A 23,089-nucleotide genomic window follows, 5' to 3' on the forward strand; every position below is an offset into this window, starting at 1 on the left:
TGGACTAGATGATCTCCAGAGGTCCCTTCCAACCCTAAAAACTCTGTAATTCTGTTATCTTCCGTGGCCGCTCCAGCTCTGCCATGCATGAAGGAAGCCCTCCTCCCCATCAGCTGTTCCTCCACCAGGAAGGACTCGGATAAGGCTCTCCCTCGCACATCTCCCGGACCATCGTCTCCCTCTCCAGCCCTTATCCCGGCTCCGAGGGGCCACCGGCTCCAGACGTAGCCTGGTGTCATTGTCTCTCGCTCTTCCGCCACCCTCTCTTCCTCACCCGTCCCTCCTCCCTCACCGCTGCCTGTCACCTGCTCCCTCCCCGCCGGCCGTCTGCTTCCAGGTCAGCTCAGCTCAGCTCCGTGTCTGCCTATTCATCCTGCGAGCGGGGAGGAGGAGGAGGAGGAAGAGAAGGAGGAGGAGGAGAGCCCGGCGGGCGCCGCAGCGCCCTCGCCGCTGCTGTCAGCACGGGGCCGCTCCCGGCGAGGGGCGATGCTCGCCCGCAGCCCAGGGCGCCCACATCTCCGGGAGGCTATGCTGCACGACCCAAACCTGTGCCACGACTCAGCCCGCAACCCCACCTCCTCCGGCCCTTCCCTGCCGGGCAGCCCTTCTGCCTCATTTCCCCAGAAGCCCCACAGCCCCCCCGCAACACAAACACGCACAGGCAAAGCGGGCCCCGGAGCACACCCCGACCTCTGGCCGCCCCTTCCCTTCCCTTCCCGCCCGGGCTGCGCCTCACCTAGTGCCACCTCGCAGGCTTTGCGCAGCTGGGAGTGATGCGCCTTCTTCACCTCCTTGTCGGCCAGGATCTTCTCCAGGGCCCGGGTCAGAAACATGTTTTTCGTCTTCTTCCCTTCATACATGGGCGCGATCGAGCCGTGAGAGGAGGAGGGTGGAGCGGGGCAGTGAGCGCGGGGCACCGGCCTCTCCCGCCGGGAGCGCTGCCAGGGGCCGCCGCGGGCGCGGGGGAAGGGCTCCCTCGCAGGGCGTCCCGACACCCGCCCGGCGGCTCCCCCGGGAGAGGCTGGGCTGGGCCCGAGCGGCGCCGACAGCCAACCCCCGCGGCTGAGGGAGGACGAAGCCTTCTCCTCCCTTCTCCTCCCACCCTCGCTGCGTGTGTGCGCGGACGGCGCCCGTCAGTCCCCGAGCCGCCCCCGGCCCGCGCCCGCCTCCATCAGCACCGGCGGCGGCGGCCGCAGCAACAACCTGCCCTCGCCATGTTGGAAGGAAGCGACGTCAGGGCCGCAGCCGGAGCGGGAGGAAGCGGCGGCCGTGTCCCGGGAGGCAGGGCGGGCGGAGGGAAGCGGGAGGGCGGGGGGCACTCGCCTTCTGCCCGCCCCGCGGCCGCGCTACAGGTGGAGCGGAGCCGCGGGAGGCAGCGGAGAGGAACGCGCGGAGATGGCCGCTGCCACCTGGGAGCTGGATGAGGAGGAGGGGCAGGGCTTCCCTTCCGGGCCACCGGCGCTAGGAGGTGGAGGAGGAGACGGAGGAGGAGGAAGGCTCCCCCGGGATGCGCCACCTGCCCCTGAAGGGCGGGCTCCGCCGGGGTGGGGCAAGGGGCCTCCCTCGGAGAGAACCTGCCCTCCTTCCCTGGCTGCCGCCTTCGCTGACGAGAAACGGCCGGCTTCCGGCTCAGGGGGAGCAACCAGAAAGCAGCCCACCGGCACCGAGGGAGGGAGAAACGCCTTGGGGCGTGGGAGGTGCCCGGGCTCCCCGGGGCGCTCCTCAGCCCCTCCCCGCCCCGCCCGGTGCCGTAGCCGCCTTCCCGCACCTCCCCTCGGGCGCCGAGCGCTGCGTCCATCCGCGGGTTCGCGTGCTGTCATTTCCCTCTCGCCTGCATCCTCGAACTGAAACGCTCTCACCCCGCGGGTCTTCCCACTGCACGCTCCCTGGGGGCACAGAGCATTGAAAAACATAATAATTTAATTGCACCTTCACTTACAACGGGACAATGCCTTTTATAATTTCATACTTTATTAAATTGTTGGAATTTTTTCGTGAATGTGTGGGAATTTTTTTTCTTTTTTTTTTTTCCTTGGATACTCTCTCTCTCTCTTTTTATTCTTTTTTTTTTTTTTTTTTTTTTTTTTTGGTTTGGTTTGGTTTGGTTTTGGTTTGGTTTGGTTTTTTTGGTTTTTTTTGTGTTTGGTCTTTTTTCCTCCCAGAGTGCAAAACGATCATTTCCTCATGCTTGGTTCAGAACCAAGAAAAGCTCAGGTGGACCCTGGCTAACTGGTAAGCTGCAAAAACATAATAGGGTCAGCTTTTGCACTCAGAAGTGGTACACCAGTATTTAAAAGAATTTGGCACTAACTGAAGGCAGGTCTGGGTTAGAAATTTTTTACCTGATACAAAACCAAAAAAAATCGTAGGCATTAACTTGGAAATTAAAGAGCAGAAGTCCTAGATACACCTTTCAAGTAGGGTGGGACAAGGCTATAGCTTCAGTGTGCAGAGAGTAAGGGTGGCTGTGGAAACCAGGGGCCATCTCTTGCCTCTCAGGACAGAGCCAGCACACAGCAAAGGGGTTATCCCCAGCAAACCTTTCCAGGCTGTTCTCTATCCTGTGGTCCTGCTGTACCAGTCAGGAAAAAAAATCTTCAGAAGTTAATCCCGACACCTTCTGCGCGGAGCATTCAGTGAACCTTCCCAGTCTGTTCTCTATTCCTGTGGTCCTGCTGTACCAGTGAGGAGCACAGTCTTCCAAAGTTAATCCTGACACCTTGCTCATGGAGCATTTGAGAGAGTCTGCCCAGACTGTCATGCCTTGTAAGCAGTTTATTTGAGCACCAGTTTATTTACCTACAACACAGTCATTGTAGCTGCATTAGGTACAGTGATCTCAGCCCCCTAATGAAGAGGCAGCAAATTCTGCCCAGTGTTGCTTAATCCAGTTTCCCAAATGAGAAATTACTTGTGCCAAAATTACTTGTTGCCTTACAGGTATCTCTATTTTAATTTAAGGAATGCACTGGGAATTCTGATGAAGCTGTAGGTGAATGCCAGGCCTGACTGTTGGAGCAAAAAAATTGTTCTGCTGAAATGACTTTATTTGTACCAGCGGCTTTTTCTGGTCATTGGCTATTTTGCCACCCAACTGAAAAACAATACAGAAAATATGAAGAGGGGGCATCTGATTTTAGCATTATGACAGCCTTGTGAGAGAGTTAGAACTCATATCACCAAGCACATTGATTCCTGAAAAAAAAAGACCGTATTAGATTACGTTGACTTATTCAAACGACTGTGTCTTCAGCAGGAAAATTGCTAAGCATAATTGAATTATTTTTAGTAATTTATTTAGGGAAAACCTTTTGCCTGTTAGCTAAGTATTTTCTTATTTTTTTCTTTTTCTTTTTTTTTTTCACAGGTGCAAGGTCAGAAATGCAAATGTCAAAATTATTTTGGTCTTTTGAAGCTGCCTGCTAGTGACCACATGGCAAGAATTAAGAATTCCCATGGAGTTCTTGCTTGGTAGGTTTGCACAAACCATTTGAGTCCAGATTCCCTTAGCCAAGTCAGAGCTTACAAGTGTTATTTAGCAAATGGAGTTTGCTATTGATTTTCACAGTCCATTTAGCAGAAATAGACTTGCTATATGAAGACAATGGGTATCTGTACATAAAGAGCACTGAGCACTGCAGTTATCTGTTTTGTTCATATTAATGTCTATTTTCATATTCTGTACACCAGATAATTTTACATGTAAAATATGTTTTAGTTGAGCATATAGAATTGCTGCTGAAGTGTCTGGAGAAAAAGACCTGTCAAAAAGAGACTCACTTCCATGTCTTTCATTCTTGCTATAATATGAATGCTTGTTTTGGTTTGGGGTTTTTTTTTAATGTGGGTTGAATCTTCAAATTCTGTTCTCAGTTTCAAACAACTGCTGCTCTGTTGACTCAATTTGTAGCTTGGCACAGCTGGTAATCTACATCTACATTCTAGTCACAAGGCAAACACTACCTAAACTCTGCAACAGTGCAGAGCCTGCTTCTGAAGTTGCACAGGGAGATCTGTAAATCACCTGTCCAGTAGGTTAACATTCAGTTTCCTTCCCAGAGCTGATGGGAAGGATGGAAATCACAGGGGAACTATTATATGGAGAGAAGAAGTCCCATGCCCTCATATAGGGATACAATATGAATAGTGTGTCGCTGTTGAGCAGCTGGCAGAGTAATGAAGGCACCAGTTCTCAGTGGCAAGAAGGAATGACCTTTATTGTTTTGATTTCATCACATATATAGAGTTCTCAAAAGTCACCCAGATTGGTCAGTTAGAAGCCTTCCCCCAGGCCTGATTGGCCAAGCCTGCACTGCCCAAGTTCTGGGACACTGTTTCAACAACATCCAAACTTTATCTTTATTTACAAAACACAAGAAAACTTCTCATGGAAAAAACCTGTGCTAGCCACAATAGTGATCAGCCTGTGTGCTGGGTCCAAATGCTTTGAATAAAGTCAATTGTTATGACAGCATCATTTACTAGGTGTGCCAGCTATTAAAATAATGTTTGATCAATTATTTAAAAAAAGTTATGGTCTTCAAGGAAGCATTTTGAGGGAAGATTTTGTTACAGAGACCATAAGGAATGTGTTTAACTCTTAGTTGATTACTTTGAAAGCTAGTGGCTTATCCGTAGTGAAAGGAGAATGAGAAAACTCGTAAGAATGAAAAGGTGAAGACTTTGAATATTTGTCTTAAGTGGATTCCTAATTAGAATCATTTAGCTGGGAAAGACATTTAAGGTCATTGAACCTAACCCAGTGCTGCCAAGTCCACCAATAAACCATGTCCCTAAGTGCCACATCTACAAGCCTTTTCAATACCTTCAGGAATGGTGACTTAATGATTTCCCTGGGCAGTCTATTCCAAATCTTGGCAATCCTTTTGGTGAAGCAATTTCTATTAATGTCCGATTTAAACGTCCCTTGGTGCAACTTGAGGCCATTTCCTCTTGAACTATCACTTGTTACTTGGGAGAAAAGGCTGACACCTACCTGGCTAAAATCTCCTTTCAAGTAGTTGTAGAGTGTGATAAGGGCCCTACTGAACCTCCTTTTCTCCAGGAAGAGAAAGCTCCTCAGCTCCCAGCTCTCTCAGCTGCTCCTCATGAGTCCTGTGCTTCAGACCCTTCACCAGCTGTGTTGCCCTTCTCAGGACATGCTCCAGCACCTTAATGCCTTGAATCCAGCACAGGATTCGAGGTGTGACCTCACCAGTGCCAAGTACAGGGAGGCAATCGCTGCCCTGGTCCTGCTGGCCACACTATTGCTGATCCAGACCAGGATGCCATTGGCCTTCTTGGCCACCCAGGCAGACACTGACTCATGTTCAGCCACTGTTGACCAGCAGCCCCAGGTCCTTTTCCAATGGGCATCTTTCCAGCCATGCTTACCCAAATCTGTAGCACTGCATGGGATTGTTGTGACCCAAGGGCAGGACCTGGCAATTGGCCTTGTTGCCTTGTTGAACCTCACACAGTTGGCCTTGGCCCATTGATTCAGCCTGTCCACATGCCTCTGCAGAGCCTTCCTTTTCTCCAGGAGATCAACACTCCCACCCAACTGAGTGTCATCTGCAAAGTGACTGAGGGTGCTCTCAGTTCCCTTGTTCAGATTGTTGATAAGGTTATTAAGCAGGACTTGCCCCAGCACAAAGCCCTGAGGAGCAGATTGTGCCATATGACAGCAGTGCCTTGCAAAGAATTCCAAAATGCTTGTTATGTACAATGATTCTACTGCCTGAATTGTTTTGGTTTCAGCATGCAGCTCTTTGCTTTACTAATAATTTGTTTTACTAGTAAATGTCTGACCCAAGAACTGTAATCCTCATAGCTGTAGTGATCCCTATTTGGTTGCTGGTGAAATCCTCAAGATGTGGAAAAGGATTGTTAATTGGTTTTTCTGCTCAAATTGCTAAGCTTGCTGGCAACATAATGTATGAAATATTATAGTTGTCCAATCAAACCTGAGAAATATTTTCTAACTAACCTAGAAGTAGCATATTAGTATGTATGCCCAAAAGCACAAAACCACCACTGCTTTCTTGGAGCCTTAACATTTAAACATAGAGCAGCACAAGAGAAAAAAGTGCATTTGAGAAACACTGCAAACATTACTGTCTAGTACATTTTTATTTACCAGTTAACTAGAATATTCCAGAAGCCATTTATATTGTTTCATATATTCAAACTGTTTCCAGTGAGTGTTAGATATTTGTTTAAAAAACTATAAAGAACTTTCCACGTGAGAGGGAACAATTAGCACCTGCTTCTGCTGGTTTCACATACCACAATTATATGTAGAGCTTGTTTGAAAATGCTGAAAATCTAGGACTAGAAGCCTTTGCTTAAAAGTCAGATGAGGAGTTAAAGGGAATAGTATAAATGAAGTTTCATGCTTAGAAAAAGCTGATGATCTCCAGCTGTTCTGCCTCCCAAAGGGAACTCTTTCACTTGTATGAGTGCCCATCCACTTTCTTGTGTTGGTCCAGTTGTGTAACTGTGCAATCAGTTAGTTCATCTCTGGTTCAGCCAAAAATCAGTCTTATTAGAAAGTTAGTTTTCAGTGGGATCAGTTAATTGATTAGACTTACCAGTGTATTCAGTAAATCTTACACAAGAAAGGGAGTGGGGAATATGGGTGATGAGGAGGGCTGCTGCTTGTGGTGGCACTGTCTTTTCAAATAATCTTGATGAGCTTTGAAACAGCACAGTAATCATTAGACTGTGATCACTTCAGGTTAGAATAAGACAGAACTGCTACTAGAAGCTGCAATCCTTCCTGCTCCTACCTATATGTTTCTTGCTTCCTTGGTCAGTGTAAGCATTTGCATTGTTATGTTCTGAATTATGTGCTGAATTATATTCAGAATTTAATTAGATTGAAAATAACCTGAGAAGAAACAGAAGATTTTTAATCCAGATATGTATTCCATATCCTGATCTAGCAAAAAACAGGAACAAGAAAACAGGTAAAAAGAGATAAGACTAAATTTGTTTTTAATTGCAAGTGTTGGTCTATACCAACTTAAAGTATTGTTTAAACTACTAATTATATTATAAGTTTTCTTGATTATTTCCATTATGCAAGAGAGCACTCTGCCCTGTCTCTGTATGTAACCCCATCTATAGGATAGATGGGTCACTAAATAGGACTAGTGTATTCCTGCCAATGCATATGAACCTTTAATCGTGGTGGCTCACTTGTCACCTACTTTAGCTCCTGTATAGTACTTTGCATCTGTTCCCATCCTGTTTTCATGTACCAGATGCAGATAATCAGTGCGTGATGGATCAGAGTCCAGATGGATCTGACAGATGGGAACCTGGAACAAGAGAGAAGCTGTGATTATGCTCTCAACTGCAGACACCTTGGTGGAAAAGTTTCCAAGATTCTTACTGAATGCTTAAGATATAACAAGTCTGCTGGTGGTGCTTGGTCATGTAATACTGAGGTACAAACCAGGTATTCCTCTGTGTTCCTATGTGGACTCATAGGGCTGCCACCTTTCTAAAAATATATGGGGCATAATCCAGAATATTCAGGGTATTGCATTATGTAAAGGATCACAGTCTGTCAACCAAACTGCAAGAGATACACTCACCATAAATGTACTTTAATTTTTAAAAGGTTTTTTTTGTTATTTGGGGCTTTTTTTTGCATAAATTGTGGAGCTGAATTGAAGAGGTCAGTTTGTTCATAGCATGAGGATTCTAACAGGTTGCAGTATATCCACTGTTACACTGAATGAGGAAAAAGCAAATGTTTGCTGGCAGAGGGAATATGCACCAGTAGGTAGGTTTGTTCCAAACATTCGTACAAAAGCATGTAACACCTTGGAATGACCAGTAAGGAAATAAACATCCATCTCTGTGAGGAGGCTTTTTCAAGGTGACAAATTCATACCTTAAAGCTAAAAAGTTCAGACTCTTGCTGTATTGAAATAGATTCCTGATACTACAGTTAAGTGAGGAAATATACTCCTAGCAAAGCATGCTATTTGTCGGTTTGTGACATGTAGGAAAAATGTCGGAGAGCAGTGAAGAAAAAATCCCACCTCTTGTGGTTGATGGAATAAAGTTTTGAATTGTGGCTGAAAACTGTGAGAGCATATCAAAGGCTCCCAGCTGTAGCTTGAATTTATGTGCTGGAAGTTATACCAGTGCACTTGATGGGATATGATTCCTTTTTCTAGGTCTTTTTCTGTGGGAATACATTTTCTTCTAGCTTACCTATAGGAGTTCTCAACTTGCTTTTTCTTCTGCATCTTGCTCCTGCTAACAGATAAATAATTCAGTTCCCAGCTTCCATGACATCCTAGCATTCCATTCCCTAATACTGTGAATAAAGAAGGAAAATGTGTATCCATCTTAAAGACAGAAGGAAATGGGTTTAAAAAAATGGTCATACAGGGTTTTTGAAAGAGTTTCTTTAGTAGTTTTTCACTCTTGAGGACCTGATTATGGATGTATCAGCCCTAACTGTCTAAAAAGGTGATTTTCTGAGACACTATTGAAGAAGAGTGGGGTTTTTGGGGAACATAATAATGAAGAGAACATCTTCACCCTGAACCAGGAACCTACTATACAGTTATTGTTTTAGGTGAGGCTATGCAAACACAAAGGTAAATCTAAGCCACTGTAGTGACTACTTCATGATGGCAAATATTTCTGTCTCTAAATGACAAGAATATAAAGCTTCAGCAATTTCCTCAGAGCCTTTGCACTGCAAAAGAAGACATTTGGAGAATGTATGGCAAAACTAGCAACAAGATCCACTGATTTATTGCTTCTCCCAGCCAAGTCCAGAAGATAAAATTGCTAAGGAACTATTATTGGATTCCCAGGAGAAACTATTGAAGAGGAGGGAGCCACAACATGATTGCCCTTTTTCCTGGGAGGTGCTGTCACTACCTTATGGATTTCCTGGATTACTCTGTGGGTGAGCCTGGTTAATTAATTACCTCCCTAAACACCTGTATAATAGGAAAGACTACTGTAGTATATATCTTATCACACATTCTTAATCTCCAGTGTCAGTTCAAAAAATGGCAATATTCTGACAAATTAGAAAAGTAACAAATTTACTGAAAATGATAACTGTTCCACCTTTATATCCTAGCTGCGGTATCCTGCAGGTCTTTGTGACTGATGTGACATGACCAGTGTAATGCATGCTGAGTAGTCCTACAGATTAGTAATTAAATAGCCTAGATATTGGGTGCATGAAAGATTAGTCTGAACCTAATTTTTATATGCTGAGTGACTCTTTTCCCCTTGATCTGAGGTGAATTCAATGTAGCACTTTAGAACTTGAGCGTTTTCAAAGGTTTATGCAGCTCGCTTTCAATAAGCTGCTAATAACAAAAGAACAGTTGAAAATGAAAATCGACTGAGAAAAGTTGAATGGAATTCAGCTGGAGGAAAATATCCCTTTAATCTCTGGGCAGGGTAAGTCAAATGAATAACAAGGGTGGTTTCCAAGTACTTTAATATCCGTGTTGAAATGCTTAGATAGAGAGGTCTTAAAAGTCATGTGAATTAAGGTGCGAAACAATGAGACTGAAGCAATAACCACTTTTAAATGCCATGAAATTATCTTTGAATCTGCCTGATTGTTTTCTGCAGCAACTGCAGTGGGTCATTTCCTGTCAAAAATGCAATAACTGATGTTTGAGCATATACTTTATAAACTGTGGGCTTCATCACATGAATGAAAGATTTTTAATATGAATAACTTGAAAGATAAAATTTAATGGGAGTTATGGATACTTTTGCCTAAAAGAAAGACATTAAAGAAGCACTGCAGTGATTCATTCTAATATGCCAGTTAGCTAACTGTTTACTAGATGCGTATTCAGTCAAATATTTTTAAAAGACATTTTGAAACACCTGCAGCAATTTTGATTAGACTTCTAATATGTTTCTAGTTTCAAGTCAAGTGTCACAGCTGATGTGCAGTATGGATCATGAAAAACTGAACTGACTGGTTCACAGCACGTATGATGCATTGTTTTACATTACATTGAAATCTGCTGCTGTCTGGGTTTTGATCCAGGCAGACCTGGAAGATTAAGATTTGGTATCTGTAGGTTTTTATTGTGTGCTGTTTCTTTGTTTTATAATTTTAAGTCTTCCTGAACAGAAGTAGGGACAGTGGCTGTCAGAGAATTTTGCTGTTCCACTGGTACGGTTGAAGTTCAATTTATAATTGCCTGTAGCTAAAAAAGCCAAACAAACATTGTTAGGCTGGTACAAATCTCATTTACTGTAGTGTGAGACATGCAGCAGATAATTCTACAGGGCCCTTGTAATAGATACATAACAATACAAATCAACATTGACGATAATCTTTATGGTGTTTTACATGTACCTGGGCCAAACTTACTTCCTTGGCTAGCTCTGGGACTAGATATGTTTTGCAACAAAAGCTTAGCTACGTTTATTTAACAGCAGGTTATAGCAGTGGAGCTTGAATTGGTCTACTTGGTATCCACGTGATGGGGTTACTCCTCTGGACTGCTGCAGGTGTCATCCTTAAAATGATCACCTGCCAAACCACTTCTATTCATTAGTTTCTCCTTCCTAAAGATTTCCTGATTTAAACTCTTGTCAGCACATTGCTTCTCCTTTGCTCACCGTTCTAGAATAGAAATAATATGTAGGATATTAAAGTGCACAAATGGCATGAACACAGATCTAAGAAGAATGCAATGTGGTGCAGTTTTTCAAAATGAAGCATGCTGGCAGTCAGCTCTCTCACATGCATGAGGTTAGTCCATGTGTGGATACTTAGAAACCAGAACATGCAGCATGGGCACCTGGAATTTCTGCCTTTTTTGGTGCAGCAGTGTATGTGGCACCTTCAAGATAACTTCCTTAATCCTGAGGCATAATAGTTCATTGAGAAGAATGTAAAGAAGGGTACACAGTCATGCTTCTCTATATAATAGCAATTAGAGGCATTCATGTCACATCATATGAGACCCGATTAGAATTTCACCCAAGTTTGTGGAGGCTTAAGTTCATATTTTCACTTTTTACCGTAGTGCTGTATCAAAGGAAGAAGATTAAAATGCAAATTTGCTTTAAATTCACAGTGTACTGTATAAGAATGAGGTTGTGTCCTTTGAAATAGGTGTGAGCCCTCTATGGGAGCTGACTGTTCTCTGGTTTAAAAATCTGAGGGTAACAGCAATGTCTTATAGGCAAGCTTTGCGCATTTGTGCACATTTGGTAAATGTGGTCACTCTGTGAAATAAAATATTAAAGCATTCCAGTGTAGTTGCAAACCTAAACGTTGCAATAATTGCAAAAACATCAGTTAAAAAAAAAAAAATCACAGAACACAGAAATCTGTAATCACTAGTTCTGTGCATAAATTCTGAGGTTGTTTTTACTATGTTGTTCACTAGAAAGTATTTATTTCACACACACAATTCTGATAAATGTTTTACCATGAACCTGTGACTACATTTTAGTTCTCTTGCTCATAAAAAACTCAGAGTGAATTTTCTTTCTAATGAAGGTATTGGCTTTTGCAAGAAGAAGATTGGTTTCTGCAGTGGGAAGCTGAAGAGGGTAAAGCTTACTTTGAATATTTGTTTACCAGTCTCCATTACTGAGTGTTTGCATCAAGCATGGAGTTTCTTATAAAAATAAGATAACGTTTTCACTTTAAACTCAGTTGTCTTTAAATACCATGTAATTCCTGCTAGAAACAAGAAAAAGAGATAATTAACAGAGGAGACTGACTGTTTACAGGGGTGTCTCCTATGGATTCAGCAGGCAGCCGACAGCCAGGCAGCTGCTGGGGTAAAATCCACAAGGTCTTAACAACCCTGGAATTTGCTATTTTCAGTGACAGATTTGGAACTGCCCTATGATAGAATCTGTGTACTCTGCATTGCTTGATTATTCATGTATCATTATACTGTGTGTCTTTGGTATTTTCTGTATTCTGTATAGTAGCATTTGTTTAACTTCTAAAAAATCTGTCCAGGAAAAAAAAAGAAGAAGAATAATAATTCACCAAGCACCTAACTCATATAGACTAGTGTTAGATGGCTAACATTTATCTCCCTCTCCAGCAAAATACAAGGATATTTTTGTCTCCCTCTCCAGCCAAATACAAGGACAAGAAATGAAATGTGAATGTAGAGTAACAAAAATAGCAGGTGGGATTAAAAGAGACATGAGAGACAGAAAAGGAGAAGCATTCATGGTCCACAGCACCTGAAAGATGCCAGGCTTCACTTGTGGTGGCTGAATAAATTAGGTCTGCCTGAGTTAGAGTTGAAGTTATGTGACAGAAACACATATACACAGTTTGCTGATTATGTGTACATTATTTTCTATTAGACAAATATTTATGGCTAAAATAAATAACATTTATTTTGAAGAATCATAGAATGACTCTTGCTATGCAAAAAGACTGACATCTAATGAGTAACTCATGCAGCACCGATGGCACCAAGTGTAAGGTAGATGTGACCTGTCATCTTCTACAGCCTTTACTTTTCTCTACCAACAACAGAGGGAACCAGTTGAGTTTAGATGAATAGCTTTGACACAGTTGAAGTCAGATGAGTTAAATCCCATCTTCAGAGCAGAAAATAATGAATTTTTTCTCCCAGACAGGTGAAGGTTGAGGCCTGCCACCCCAGGGAATTAATACAGAAAAACACAAGGTGAATGGCAGCATTGGTAAGCCTATAACTCTAACACCTTTTTCTTCCTTAGTATCCTGCATTACTCTACACCAGCAGTAGGTATGAGGGTGCCTAGTTTGGTTTTTTTATCAGACATGAAAGAATGGGTGGATTTACTGGTATATCTCAGAAATCTGAATTAAAGCTTTTGGCTGAAGGATTATTGCCACTTTTTGTCAATATGCTGAAATAAAGTGATCAGACTGTTATCAGGCTGTTAAAGGCTTGGATCTTTTTCATGGTAGTGAATGTAATTGCCAGGGAACACCTAATGTGAAGTACAGAGAGATTTGTAATTGAAGTGTGTGAGCCTAGAAAGGTAATACTCCTTTGTATAACAAACTTGCATGGTTTAAAGGTTATTATTTATTTATTGTTGCTTTTTAAAATAGGTGTATAATAGGCAAATAGAGTGACTCCGGCTATATTAAATACTTTCTCACACTGAATGGCAAGCAAAATGATAAACATCCAATAGTTTTCGCTTTCTTTACAGCCTTGACTTCTGTACTCCAGTGAATCTGAGCAATAAGTGTGATTTAAATAGATACACATTGTCAAGATTTAGGGAAGCCTAAGAAAGGCTTCCTTGGAAACATTCCTGTAGAAGCCTCATCTCCTGGGTTCCAGTGCTGGTTTTTGCTTGGAATTTATTACGTCTTTAATTTCATACTGTATACTGGTTGTGCTGTAACTTTATCCTTTTCATCTATGCTATCAATCTGCTCTTGAAAAGCTATGTACTTATGAAAGTGCATTGAAATGCAGGAAAATTGATAAAAATCATTGTTGTGTGGCATTGTGGGTGTTCAATGAAAAGTGGAAGAAGAAATGCATTTCTACTATGGAGTGGGATTAATATTTTGATGAATTTTATGACAAGTGAGGCTTTATGTGAGGGAAGCTAATCTTTAACCCTCTTTCAGTTTCCTCTATCTTATAGGACCTACATGGTACTTTTTAAACTTATGCATGTTCCCTTGTGGAAAAACCCCCAAATACAGTGCAGACAACTTCTGATACTTCTGTACAGAGTCTACTGCTCTGCTTCTTCACACAGCAGCTACCAATCTGGCTTTGCTGTGTTAGGCTTTATCCACAAGTACAGCTGGAGAGGTGAAGTGCAAATTTGCATGGAGTGGGAAACACTGGTCTTGCCAGGTAAGGTTTATTGCCAGGTAAGGTGCTTTTTCTAAGCATTACTAGATAGATACCTTTTACCTCTTTCTAGTATCCACATACACCAAAAATTAATTATGTGACATGGTCCCTGAATATTAATTTACCTTGTCCCCATGGGTGTACTCCAAAGGCAGGTAAATTTTTTTTAGGTAAAAGAAGCTTGATTGTGGGCTTTGACACCATCAGATGAACAGAGGAGTTATTTTCTTCATTTTAGTGTCTGTCTCATCTTCTCTGCTTGTTACTTTTAGAAATAATCCCTGCAGTATCTGTTTACTTTACTTATTTAGGAAGAAGTTATTTTTATACTCCTCACAGAGTGTCATTCAATCTAAATGATTAGTCTTTGCTTGTTTGCCAAATTTTTTTCTAAGTTTTGTTCTTCCACCTGTTTGTTTAGTCACTGATAGCTGTTCACTCTCACAGTATCTCATCTGACCCAAGCAGCTCTGGGTTTTTCAAACATCAACATTATTCAACACTATTTTCTTTCATCTTTCTAAGGTATTGCTGCTTTGCTGATTTTATTATTAAAAATAAAAATGCCTTTTTATACTAGTTAATCTCTGCTGCTGTTAGGGCGCATAGTCTTGCCACTTAATTTGGATTTTTCCTCTATTCCATGTTATAGACTTCTGTCCTTTGTCCTTATTTTTAGTCCTGATACCAAGTGAAAATAGAAAACATACTCCAAATGTTCCGCCTTTGGTCTGTGCATTCAGAATTAGACTATGAAAACAATACATACTGTACTTGGTATGGTTTTGGATAAAACTTTCTATTAATAATTTGTCTTCTGGGATTATTTTTCCCCCATGTACATACAAACAGTTAGTTTTCAGCAGAATGGAAATTGCTGAATCCAAAAAGTAATTTTCAAGATATCAGCTTTTTGTGTGACCTTCAACAGACACCTAAACAGGAGAGAGTTATTCTTGTGTATATTCAGGCATTAGCACCAATGGGTTGTTTATGATTTTCATAAAGGCAAAAGAAAAACAAGGCATCAATTTCAAACAATGCTGTTTCTGATGGGCTGAGTGCCAGTGGATCTGCAGCCAGGCACACCAGCAAAGGAGTCCTTCCCCTGGTGCTGTGCAGAGGAGTGTGAAATGAATAGGGACCTTCCTTTCTCTGCTAAAACTCTGACACAGACTAATGTTTTTTTGAAAAGTGCAGTCCTGACAGCTGTGGAATGGAACGTGATGTTCCTACTCTCAGCTCAAGAGGAGAGAGTTGTAGAAGAGCTTCCCAACCTTCATTAGCCACTCTACATCAAAACTGCTATCTGAGGAATATCCCAGTCTTCAGACACGTTTACAGTGAGGTCTCTGCTGAGACCTCTGCTGAAGGTTGCACTTATTATCTGCAGTGTGTGTTTGACAGGTAGTGGATTGCATTCCACTGGCTCCCTAAACAGCCTTCAGCATGACAGCAACTTCACATTATTTCTACCCCAGCTTCTTAGAGGAGGTTTCATTTCTCAGAAAAGAAACCCCATTGAAATAAATACAAAAACTTCTAAAGAAAATCTTTAACATGTGTAAGATGAGGGGTTTCTTTGTCTAAAATTACTATTTTAAAAATGTGTTCCTGCAAATGGTTAATATATAGAAGAATTGTCCATGGGCTGAAGCAGTTCCAAAATACCTGATGGCAGTGGGTATGGGCCTGTAGGCTCTCCAGTGTTCTCCTTAATGCTTCCAGACTTTCCAGGCACAATCCCAGACACCCCTTTGTTCACTCTGGGCAATGGTATAGGACCTTCTTCATTATGCACAAGGTAATTAAAGCTTCCTGGGATGCAATCCACATTGTGAGTAGGGGGCATAACACCCTCTCACAGTCTCTGCCCTAATATTCATAATAGCAAAACCTGACCTCTGAGCTGTGTAGGGTGCAGCACACAAAGGGCTTGGCCCAGGAGGGGAGCTCGTAGGTGGTGTGTCAACAGCAGTGGCAGGTAACCCACAGAGACAAACTGCAGTAGAAGTGAGAACTTCCTGTGTTGCACAGTGAAATGGTGTCAAAGGGCTTTTAGGGAACTGGCCAGACGAGCTGAACTTGCATGTGCTTACAGCAGGCAAAGCAGAGCTGCTGAACACATGCTGCCTGCCATCAGCAGCCCTGTGGTTGCCAAGAATTGCAGCTACACCATTACATAAACCATCACACAGGACACATTGTGCAGCCAGACACAGTGTTTGTGTGTGAATGGCTCTGCGTAGGTATGTAGGGAAGTTCACACATGTTAACAGGTTCATAATGTAAATTTAGTATCACAAGTTAGGCTCTTTTATAGCCTAAAGTCATCACCAACAGACAGAATTCACTTCTTTTTTAAAATGGAGGGAGAAAAATGGAGGTGCACGCAGCATGATAGAGCAAATTTAGAGAAGGCTCAAGTACAGATTTTGTGCTATCACAGCCAAAGAGCAGCTCTTGTTCTCCTGCAACACTAGTAGGCATTTCAAGATTTTAACCCCTAGAAAACTGGCTGGTTCACTACAAAATAGCAATACATCCTTCCAAACCATCTCTGTGAATGTGATAATTTCATTCAAACAGTGTAAAGCAATTAGTCTGTATAAAGAACTTAAAATAGATGAAGCTACTTTTTTTTTTAAAGTAGCTATTTCTAGCTCATTAGGCACAGAAAAATCCTTTACACTCAGCTTTTTTGACTGTACTCCATCAATTCAGCCCAATCAACAGATTTTCTCAATCTAGAAACAAAGTGAAATGAAACAAAGGAAATTAAACGGTGAGTAGATCAGTCATCTCTGCTCAGCTTTCAAGGCTGCTATAATGGTTTTTTTTCAGTTATGACATGCTGAAAATAATAAGCCACCTGAAAATTATGGCTCTGATTTTAACAGCTGCATTATTTTCAAGAAAACTGAAGAATCTCTTTTTAAAATCTAATTTTATCAGACTCTTTTGTATGTATGTTTTTTCAGGCCTAACTTGATATTCTGCTCAGAATTGGGAAAAAAGGTTTCATTAATTGGTTAAAAAAAGAGACACTCCTCCCAGCATCGATCCATCCTGGTATGCAGAGGAATAGCCTGGCACATCATAGTTAGCACAAAAGACTAAAACACCTGCTCCCAGTCATAGCACAGTATTTATTTCAGAAGCTGTTATCTATTATTTTATATAAAGTATATGCTCCTACAGACCTAGAGGTAGTATAAAATATTTCATTGTTATCGGTATTCTGCCACATGTCTTTTTCAAAAAGGCCAAGCAGTGCTAAAATGGCTGGACTCTCAGAGCAGACAGCACTGATGGAATATATTACCCCACATTTTTATGGCAATGGATGGATTTTCCTTGTCACAGGCAAAGTATGCTTTCTGCATGGCTGGGGACAGTGGCAGATTTTTTTAATTAACATTTGAATCTATTATTTATGAGTGCATTCCCTGATGTCTGAATCCAAGGGCAAGCCCTGCTGTGCTTGCCGTGGTCTCTCACAAGAGGGCTTGAAAGGACCTCCACCTTATAAGTGGAAAGAACTGAGACTTTCTGCTTGACTGCTCCTGCCTGTCAGGCAAGGACAAGCATTCAGGGGCTAAAGATTTCCCAATTCTCAATGTCCTTGCCCCAAACATCATTTTCTAAGGAGAACCATGTGTTAGCTCACTGCTAGTTCCCAAACTTGCAGATGTTAACAGAAGACCTTGTTGTTAAGGCAAGCCCTTTTTTCACCCTGAGCAGTCTAAGGCTGTGAATTTCTGACAAACTGCTCAACCAGCACATCATGCTTGGGGCAACAGGCATGTTCAGCCAAGGAGTCTGAAAACCACTTTGGAGTTGTTCCACTTCCTCCAAGACAGACCCACCAACAGCATCAGTAGTCCCAACTTGGTGGTGCTGATAGGGCTGGAAGGTCTCTTGATGCAGTCACTCAGAAGGCAGCTCTCTCCACACCCAGCTTCCCTCCTACACAGTGAAGGAGAAGGTATTTACAGCTGTTTGGACCTGAATTTTTTATCCTGAGTGATTATGAGATTTGGGCATATATTATGCACATGGCAAATCATCTACATCTTCTGTGGACAGAAGATGTTTAAATTTTCAACAAACTTACAAATTATTTTGTGTTGTGAGCATTTAATTTTTTTTAAGAAGTGTACCTAATATCACAGGGTTTATATTTTAAAAAGTCTTTCTGTAATTTATTTAAATCTCTATTATCTTATTATGTTTTCTACAGCAGAACAATAGTTGTATCTCTATGCATCTGAGATATTGTTCTGGTGTTTTACCATCATTTAAGAGCTATTGAAAGATGGTAATATCTGGCTTTTTGACATAAAATTCAAAACATGAATGCATGTGTGAGACTGAATGTGACTGCTACAAAACAGTGAACTATGGAAATGATACAGTAGTTTTCACAACCGAAGGAAAGGTTAAAGTGCTTACAAAAGTACTCATTACCCTACCAATGCTACTGAGTATCTTATTCTCTGGCGCCATTAAGATGAATGTAAATATAAACAGTGAAGGGATTGTTTAACAGAAATAAACTGGAGCACTTGAATATTGACTTACTTTTCATAGGAAATACAAAATTTTCTTCCCAACCCTAAGAATTAGACATAGTCTTATCCATCAAGGACTATTCTGTGCCCTCCTCGAGTAGGCAGCTCAATCTGTACAATGCTGTTTCTTATAGACAAGTGGACTGGCTCTGGATATAAATGCATGTTGGCATTCAAGGTCATTTGGACTCTTCCAATTCAAATTTCAGATAAGCTACTGCAGTTCTCAAAAAGGAGCTGCAGTTTTGCATAGGCTTTATATGTTATGAGTGACCAAATACACTGACCTTTTTGAAGCAACTTCTGGAAAATACAAAAGAAGTTTCAGCCATCAGCAGTGCTCTTTCTTCAAGGTTTGCAGCAAAGCTCAATACCTTTTTTGACCTCTAAAGGCCATTTTAAAAACCAGTTTATGAATGATGATTTATTGTAATTTGTAATACTTCTTTTTGGGAAGAGTGACTTGGAAGAGGCATGGACCTGTTTCTTTCCTATTAATCTCAGAGGTTTGTTTATAAAAATTAAAAGCTATTAAATAAACCCCCAGATGTTGTTTTCCAAGTTACAGAAGTGGTTATAATTATTCTATCAATAATCAATGGAAGCGTAACTTCTGGATTTCACATAATCACTATATATGTGATTTTGACTGCTGGGTTAATAAATGGTGTTTTGCTGTTCATGTACTTTTTATTGTGTTGAGTGATAAACTGTACATATGATCATAAAATAAATTCACTTTTCCCATAACCAGCTTTCTATTCTGTTGTCCTGTACTCAATAAAAACTGCTGAAAAGTACTAAGGGAAGAAAAGTAAGAAATTATAGAGATAAAAAAGAGGTGTTCTTGAGAAATAATATTTATAAGTCACAAGAGCTATATGATTCCATATCCAAATAGCTGATTGCCATTATTCCTTCCTTAGGGTAAACGACTCCATTTAGAATCACTCTTTTGCTGAAAAATTATCTTACAAATGCTTAAGTGAGGAAAGAGTGTTTGTTCTTCCCTAGTGCTTGTCTTTCCACCAGCTTTAATGACCCTGAAATTAAAGGGCTGTTACACTTCTATTCAGCTATGAGGCATTAAGTTACCCTGCAAGGTCTTCAAAACTCAGCTCAGAGTTCTCAGTTGCACATCATATATAATATTCAAGCAAAGTCCATCCATATACTAGTGTGTAGCTTTATTCATGAAAAGGTTTTGGTATCAAGTACTTCTAAATGTCAAAGCTTCTTAGATAAATTTAAGAATACTTGCAGTTATTCCTATCAACTAGGACTTTTTAGGTTAAAAGGACATGTTAGGTCCTTTTGGTAACTAAAAGAGGGTATTTGCTTGTTTCCTTTTCTTGTTCCAAGAGTTCAATTACTTTTCATTACCACTGGAGTTGTAATGGTATGAAGATAAAGCTGAAATATTTCATATGATTAACTATTGGACTGTTATCAGAAATCAAACCACCACATCAGAATCTGGTTTCTCCTGGTTGTACTGTAGCAATTCAGAGGAAAATTTGCCTCATGCTGATTAGACATCCGTCATTCATTCTGTTCTTCACTTAAGTCTCCTATGTCCTTGTGGCACAATCTTGTCACCTAAATTCAGAATAACTCATAACAATCAGTGCTAATAATTTATACCGTTATCAAGGTCATTGGTCAGGAATCTGTGCATAGCAGAAGACAGTTATTGCTGTATTCAAAGTATTTAATGGTTATGGTCATAAGCAATTGGAAATCACTATTGTGAGAGCTTCTGTCCCCATGACTTTAATAAACCGGAACAGAAACTTGCATTACTCAAACAGGACTGAACTAAACAAATCTGAACAAGCCTTCAGAAACTTTGTGTAAAACCAATGCATTTATTAACAAAATATTAGACAAATAGAATGCAATTCTGTCATCTTTGCTCACTGAATGCCTTTTGCAGTCCTGAAAACAATGATATTCTTAATTAAATACAGTGCTTCCCTTACAAGACTTATAAAGATTGCCTATTTTCTAAGTTCAAGGGCTTATTTAGAGAGGATGTAGGTTTTTAAAAATTCGTCATCCTTAGTGTCAGAAATGTTTTGCAGATAGGCAAAATTGTTACATCCTTGAACTAAAGTTTTGACACTTAAGTGAAATACGAAGAATACTTCAAAATGCCTTGACATTTTTATTAACAAATATGTTTTAGTCAACAGGTAATGGCAAAAGATTAAACTCAAAATTCATAAACTAAGGTAATGGCAAAAGATTAAACTCAAAATTCATAAACTAAAATATATGCTTCTGCAGATATAAGAAGATAAAAAAAGTATTTTAAAAGTACTAAAAAACCCTCAATATGTTGTTATCTTCCCTGTGCTTTCATTATTCTTTTAAACATGGTGCTTATTCATTTTATTTCAGCTGTAAGCCTTCTACCTTCACCTCTGGCTCACTTAAGAATCTATTAAAATTTTATTAATTCCTTTAAAACATGCAAAAAAATATGACTTCCAAGAAGAGCCACATAGCCAAAGAGCTACAGAACTCACTGCAAAAATACTGATAAATAAAACATCAGTTAATTACAGTTTAAAGCTAAATCCTTGGCTGGTGGATACGGGCAGTCACTGACTACAGCAGAGCCCAGATGCACCAGTCGACTGCCAGCTTCAAGTTCCAAGTCATGGCAAGTTGCTTTGTCTCTCCATAAAGCAGAGTATTGTCTATCTCAATAATATTTCATTATAATTCTTACACAGCACTAGGAAAGTTACATTTTCAAAAACAATATATTGATTTTGAGTCCACTTCAATTATATACACTTCAAAGTAGATTTCTCTGAACAGTTAAAGGAAACCTTGGTTCAAATTATTGCATAATATGAAAAAAAAAATCACAAAAGTGCATATATGTATGTATGTATGTATGTATGTACATGTACACGGAGGAGGAAGCCACACTGCCACTTGCAGCGCAGCCAGCTACCACTGTAAGGCATTTATTGCTGTAGATAAAGGCCTGTGTTGGGTCACAGGGTATATTTACATAAATGTAAACTTTATCCCTTGGTTCAAGAGACCCCATGGAAAGTCTTCATATTAGGTTGAGGAGTAAGGCCAGGAACTGCCTGGAAGTGACACTATTTTAGGACCTGCCTCACTGAAGTTGCAGAATTCGAGTTTTATTGCAAAAAGAAGAAACTGTTTTGCACCAAACTGGTAATTAAGTTAGTATATCAACTTTATGGACTTTAGAAGAGCAGATATTAAATGATTTTTTCCCCATTTTCCACTAAGTAAATTTGGCAGAGACCGTACCATATTTCCCATTATCTTCTAGAATTTTGAAATGACCAGACTTCGAATGGCAACTGAACACACTGAAAGGCATCAGCACTGGGAGTAAAACATTCATTTCCAGCTCTTAGAAATACATCTCAATGACATTTCTTCAGCAAGTGAAGAGTTATATTTTTAACTGCAAGCATGGTCTCTGTGCAGGTTGGTTTGATCAGCGTCTCAGGAAGTAAAAATCCAAAGTGGCCAGTGTCACGCAGCTCGAATGCAAATGCATAGGGGATGCCATTTTTGTAGGCCCAGTCCATAGAGCTGCCAGAACTCACATCTGAAAGAGGCAATTCAGAGAAAACATTTAAAAATGTTAAATGCAGGCCATGCTGAAATCACCAGGGGGTTCTTGTGGCATTTTGTCTCCGGGACTCAGTGAGTATACTTGAAACGACAGCTGTTGCTTGCCCTGATCCTGAACACCCTGCAGGAAACAGCATGAGCACCTGGAGAAATGTGCTCAGCACAGTATGGATTAGACCCTTCATTTTCATAGGAAAAAAATATTGTAACTATTTTGTGTAAACAAAACCTCTAATAAAAGAGTATCTAGAATAAAGCCTCAAACTGTTCTTGTCCCCATGTGAGTGCAGTCTAAAGCTTTCCTTCCACAAAGATCTCCCAGCTGCACTGGAGAGCTCTGCATGCTTCTAGATTTAAATTGGGTTTTTTAGGCAATTAATTTGCAGTGAGAAGGGGGAAAGGTGATAAAGTAATCCACCATCTTCTTTTTAAAGTGCTTTTAAAATTCTTTTCATTTGTCTTACTTTCTCACCATTTCCTCACAGCATGAGTGTTTGCATAGGTGGTGTCTAATATTAACAAATCTTCCTGAGGAAGTGTGCTGCTTGTGCTTTCGTTATCTCCATATGTTGATTACCCAAGACACTTTTTTTTTAAATACAGATACATCTCTCATGTGGCCTTCTGTAATCTGTGAGTTCTGGCATTAATTCACACTGCTTTTCCTTTGACACAGTGACTGACAGCAGTGTAATAAACACACGATGATGACTATGCTGTGAGATGGAGGCCTATGGCAGGTGGAACTGTCGCTGAAACAAAGCAATGGCAGAGGAGATGCTGGAGATTACTTGTGAAAAGTCTTTAGCTTTTCATTTTTTCAATGCCTGTTATTGTTAGCCACAGATTCAGGCCTCAAGGTTTCAGCAAAGAAAAAAAGTGTCTTGTTAAAACCTGTTGAACTTCTTTTTGTCTTACCTGTTTACAGAGAGCTTGCCTGACAAATGCTGTTACAATTTAGTAGTGCATTTGCAGTATCTGATAAAGGTATGGCTTTTAATGCCTTAGCTT

General features: G+C 40.8%; 2 protein-coding genes and 1 long non-coding RNA gene across 4 annotated transcripts in view; 1 reads left to right on the forward strand and 2 right to left on the reverse strand.

The window, feature by feature from the left end:
• Positions 1 to 870, reverse strand: part of ARFGEF1 (ARF guanine nucleotide exchange factor 1) — an 85,403-nt gene extending 84,533 nt beyond the window's left edge. For both annotated transcript variants that reach the window (XM_085052969.1, XM_085052968.1), the window contains exon 1: positions 737 to 870. In XM_085052969.1, coding sequence (XP_084909095.1) covers positions 737 to 860 — 124 coding nt within the window. In that variant the 5' untranslated portion in view covers positions 861 to 870. The remainder of the gene's footprint in view (positions 1 to 736) is intronic.
• A 1,246-nt stretch (positions 871 to 2,116) lies between these two features.
• LOC146442102 (uncharacterized) lies at positions 2,117 to 11,740 on the forward strand. Its single transcript, XR_014849557.1, has 4 exons — positions 2,117 to 2,232; positions 3,368 to 3,471; positions 8,847 to 8,941; positions 11,528 to 11,740. It is a non-coding gene; the product is annotated as an uncharacterized LOC146442102 (long non-coding RNA).
• Positions 11,741 to 20,683: 8,943 nt separating this feature from the next.
• The window catches only part of CPA6 (carboxypeptidase A6), an 86,198-nt gene continuing 83,792 nt past the window's right edge, over positions 20,684 to 23,089 (reverse strand). Inside the window, exon 12 of the mRNA XM_085049848.1 lies at positions 20,684 to 22,052. Within this exon, the coding sequence (XP_084905974.1) occupies positions 21,865 to 22,052 (188 nt within the window). The 3' untranslated portion in view covers positions 20,684 to 21,864. The remainder of the gene's footprint in view (positions 22,053 to 23,089) is intronic.

Source organism: Lichenostomus cassidix, chromosome 2 (assembly GCF_008360975.1).
Source record: "Lichenostomus cassidix isolate B80296 chromosome 2, HeHo_3.0, whole genome shotgun sequence".
Classification (NCBI taxonomy): Eukaryota; Metazoa; Chordata; class Aves; order Passeriformes; family Meliphagidae; genus Lichenostomus; species Lichenostomus cassidix.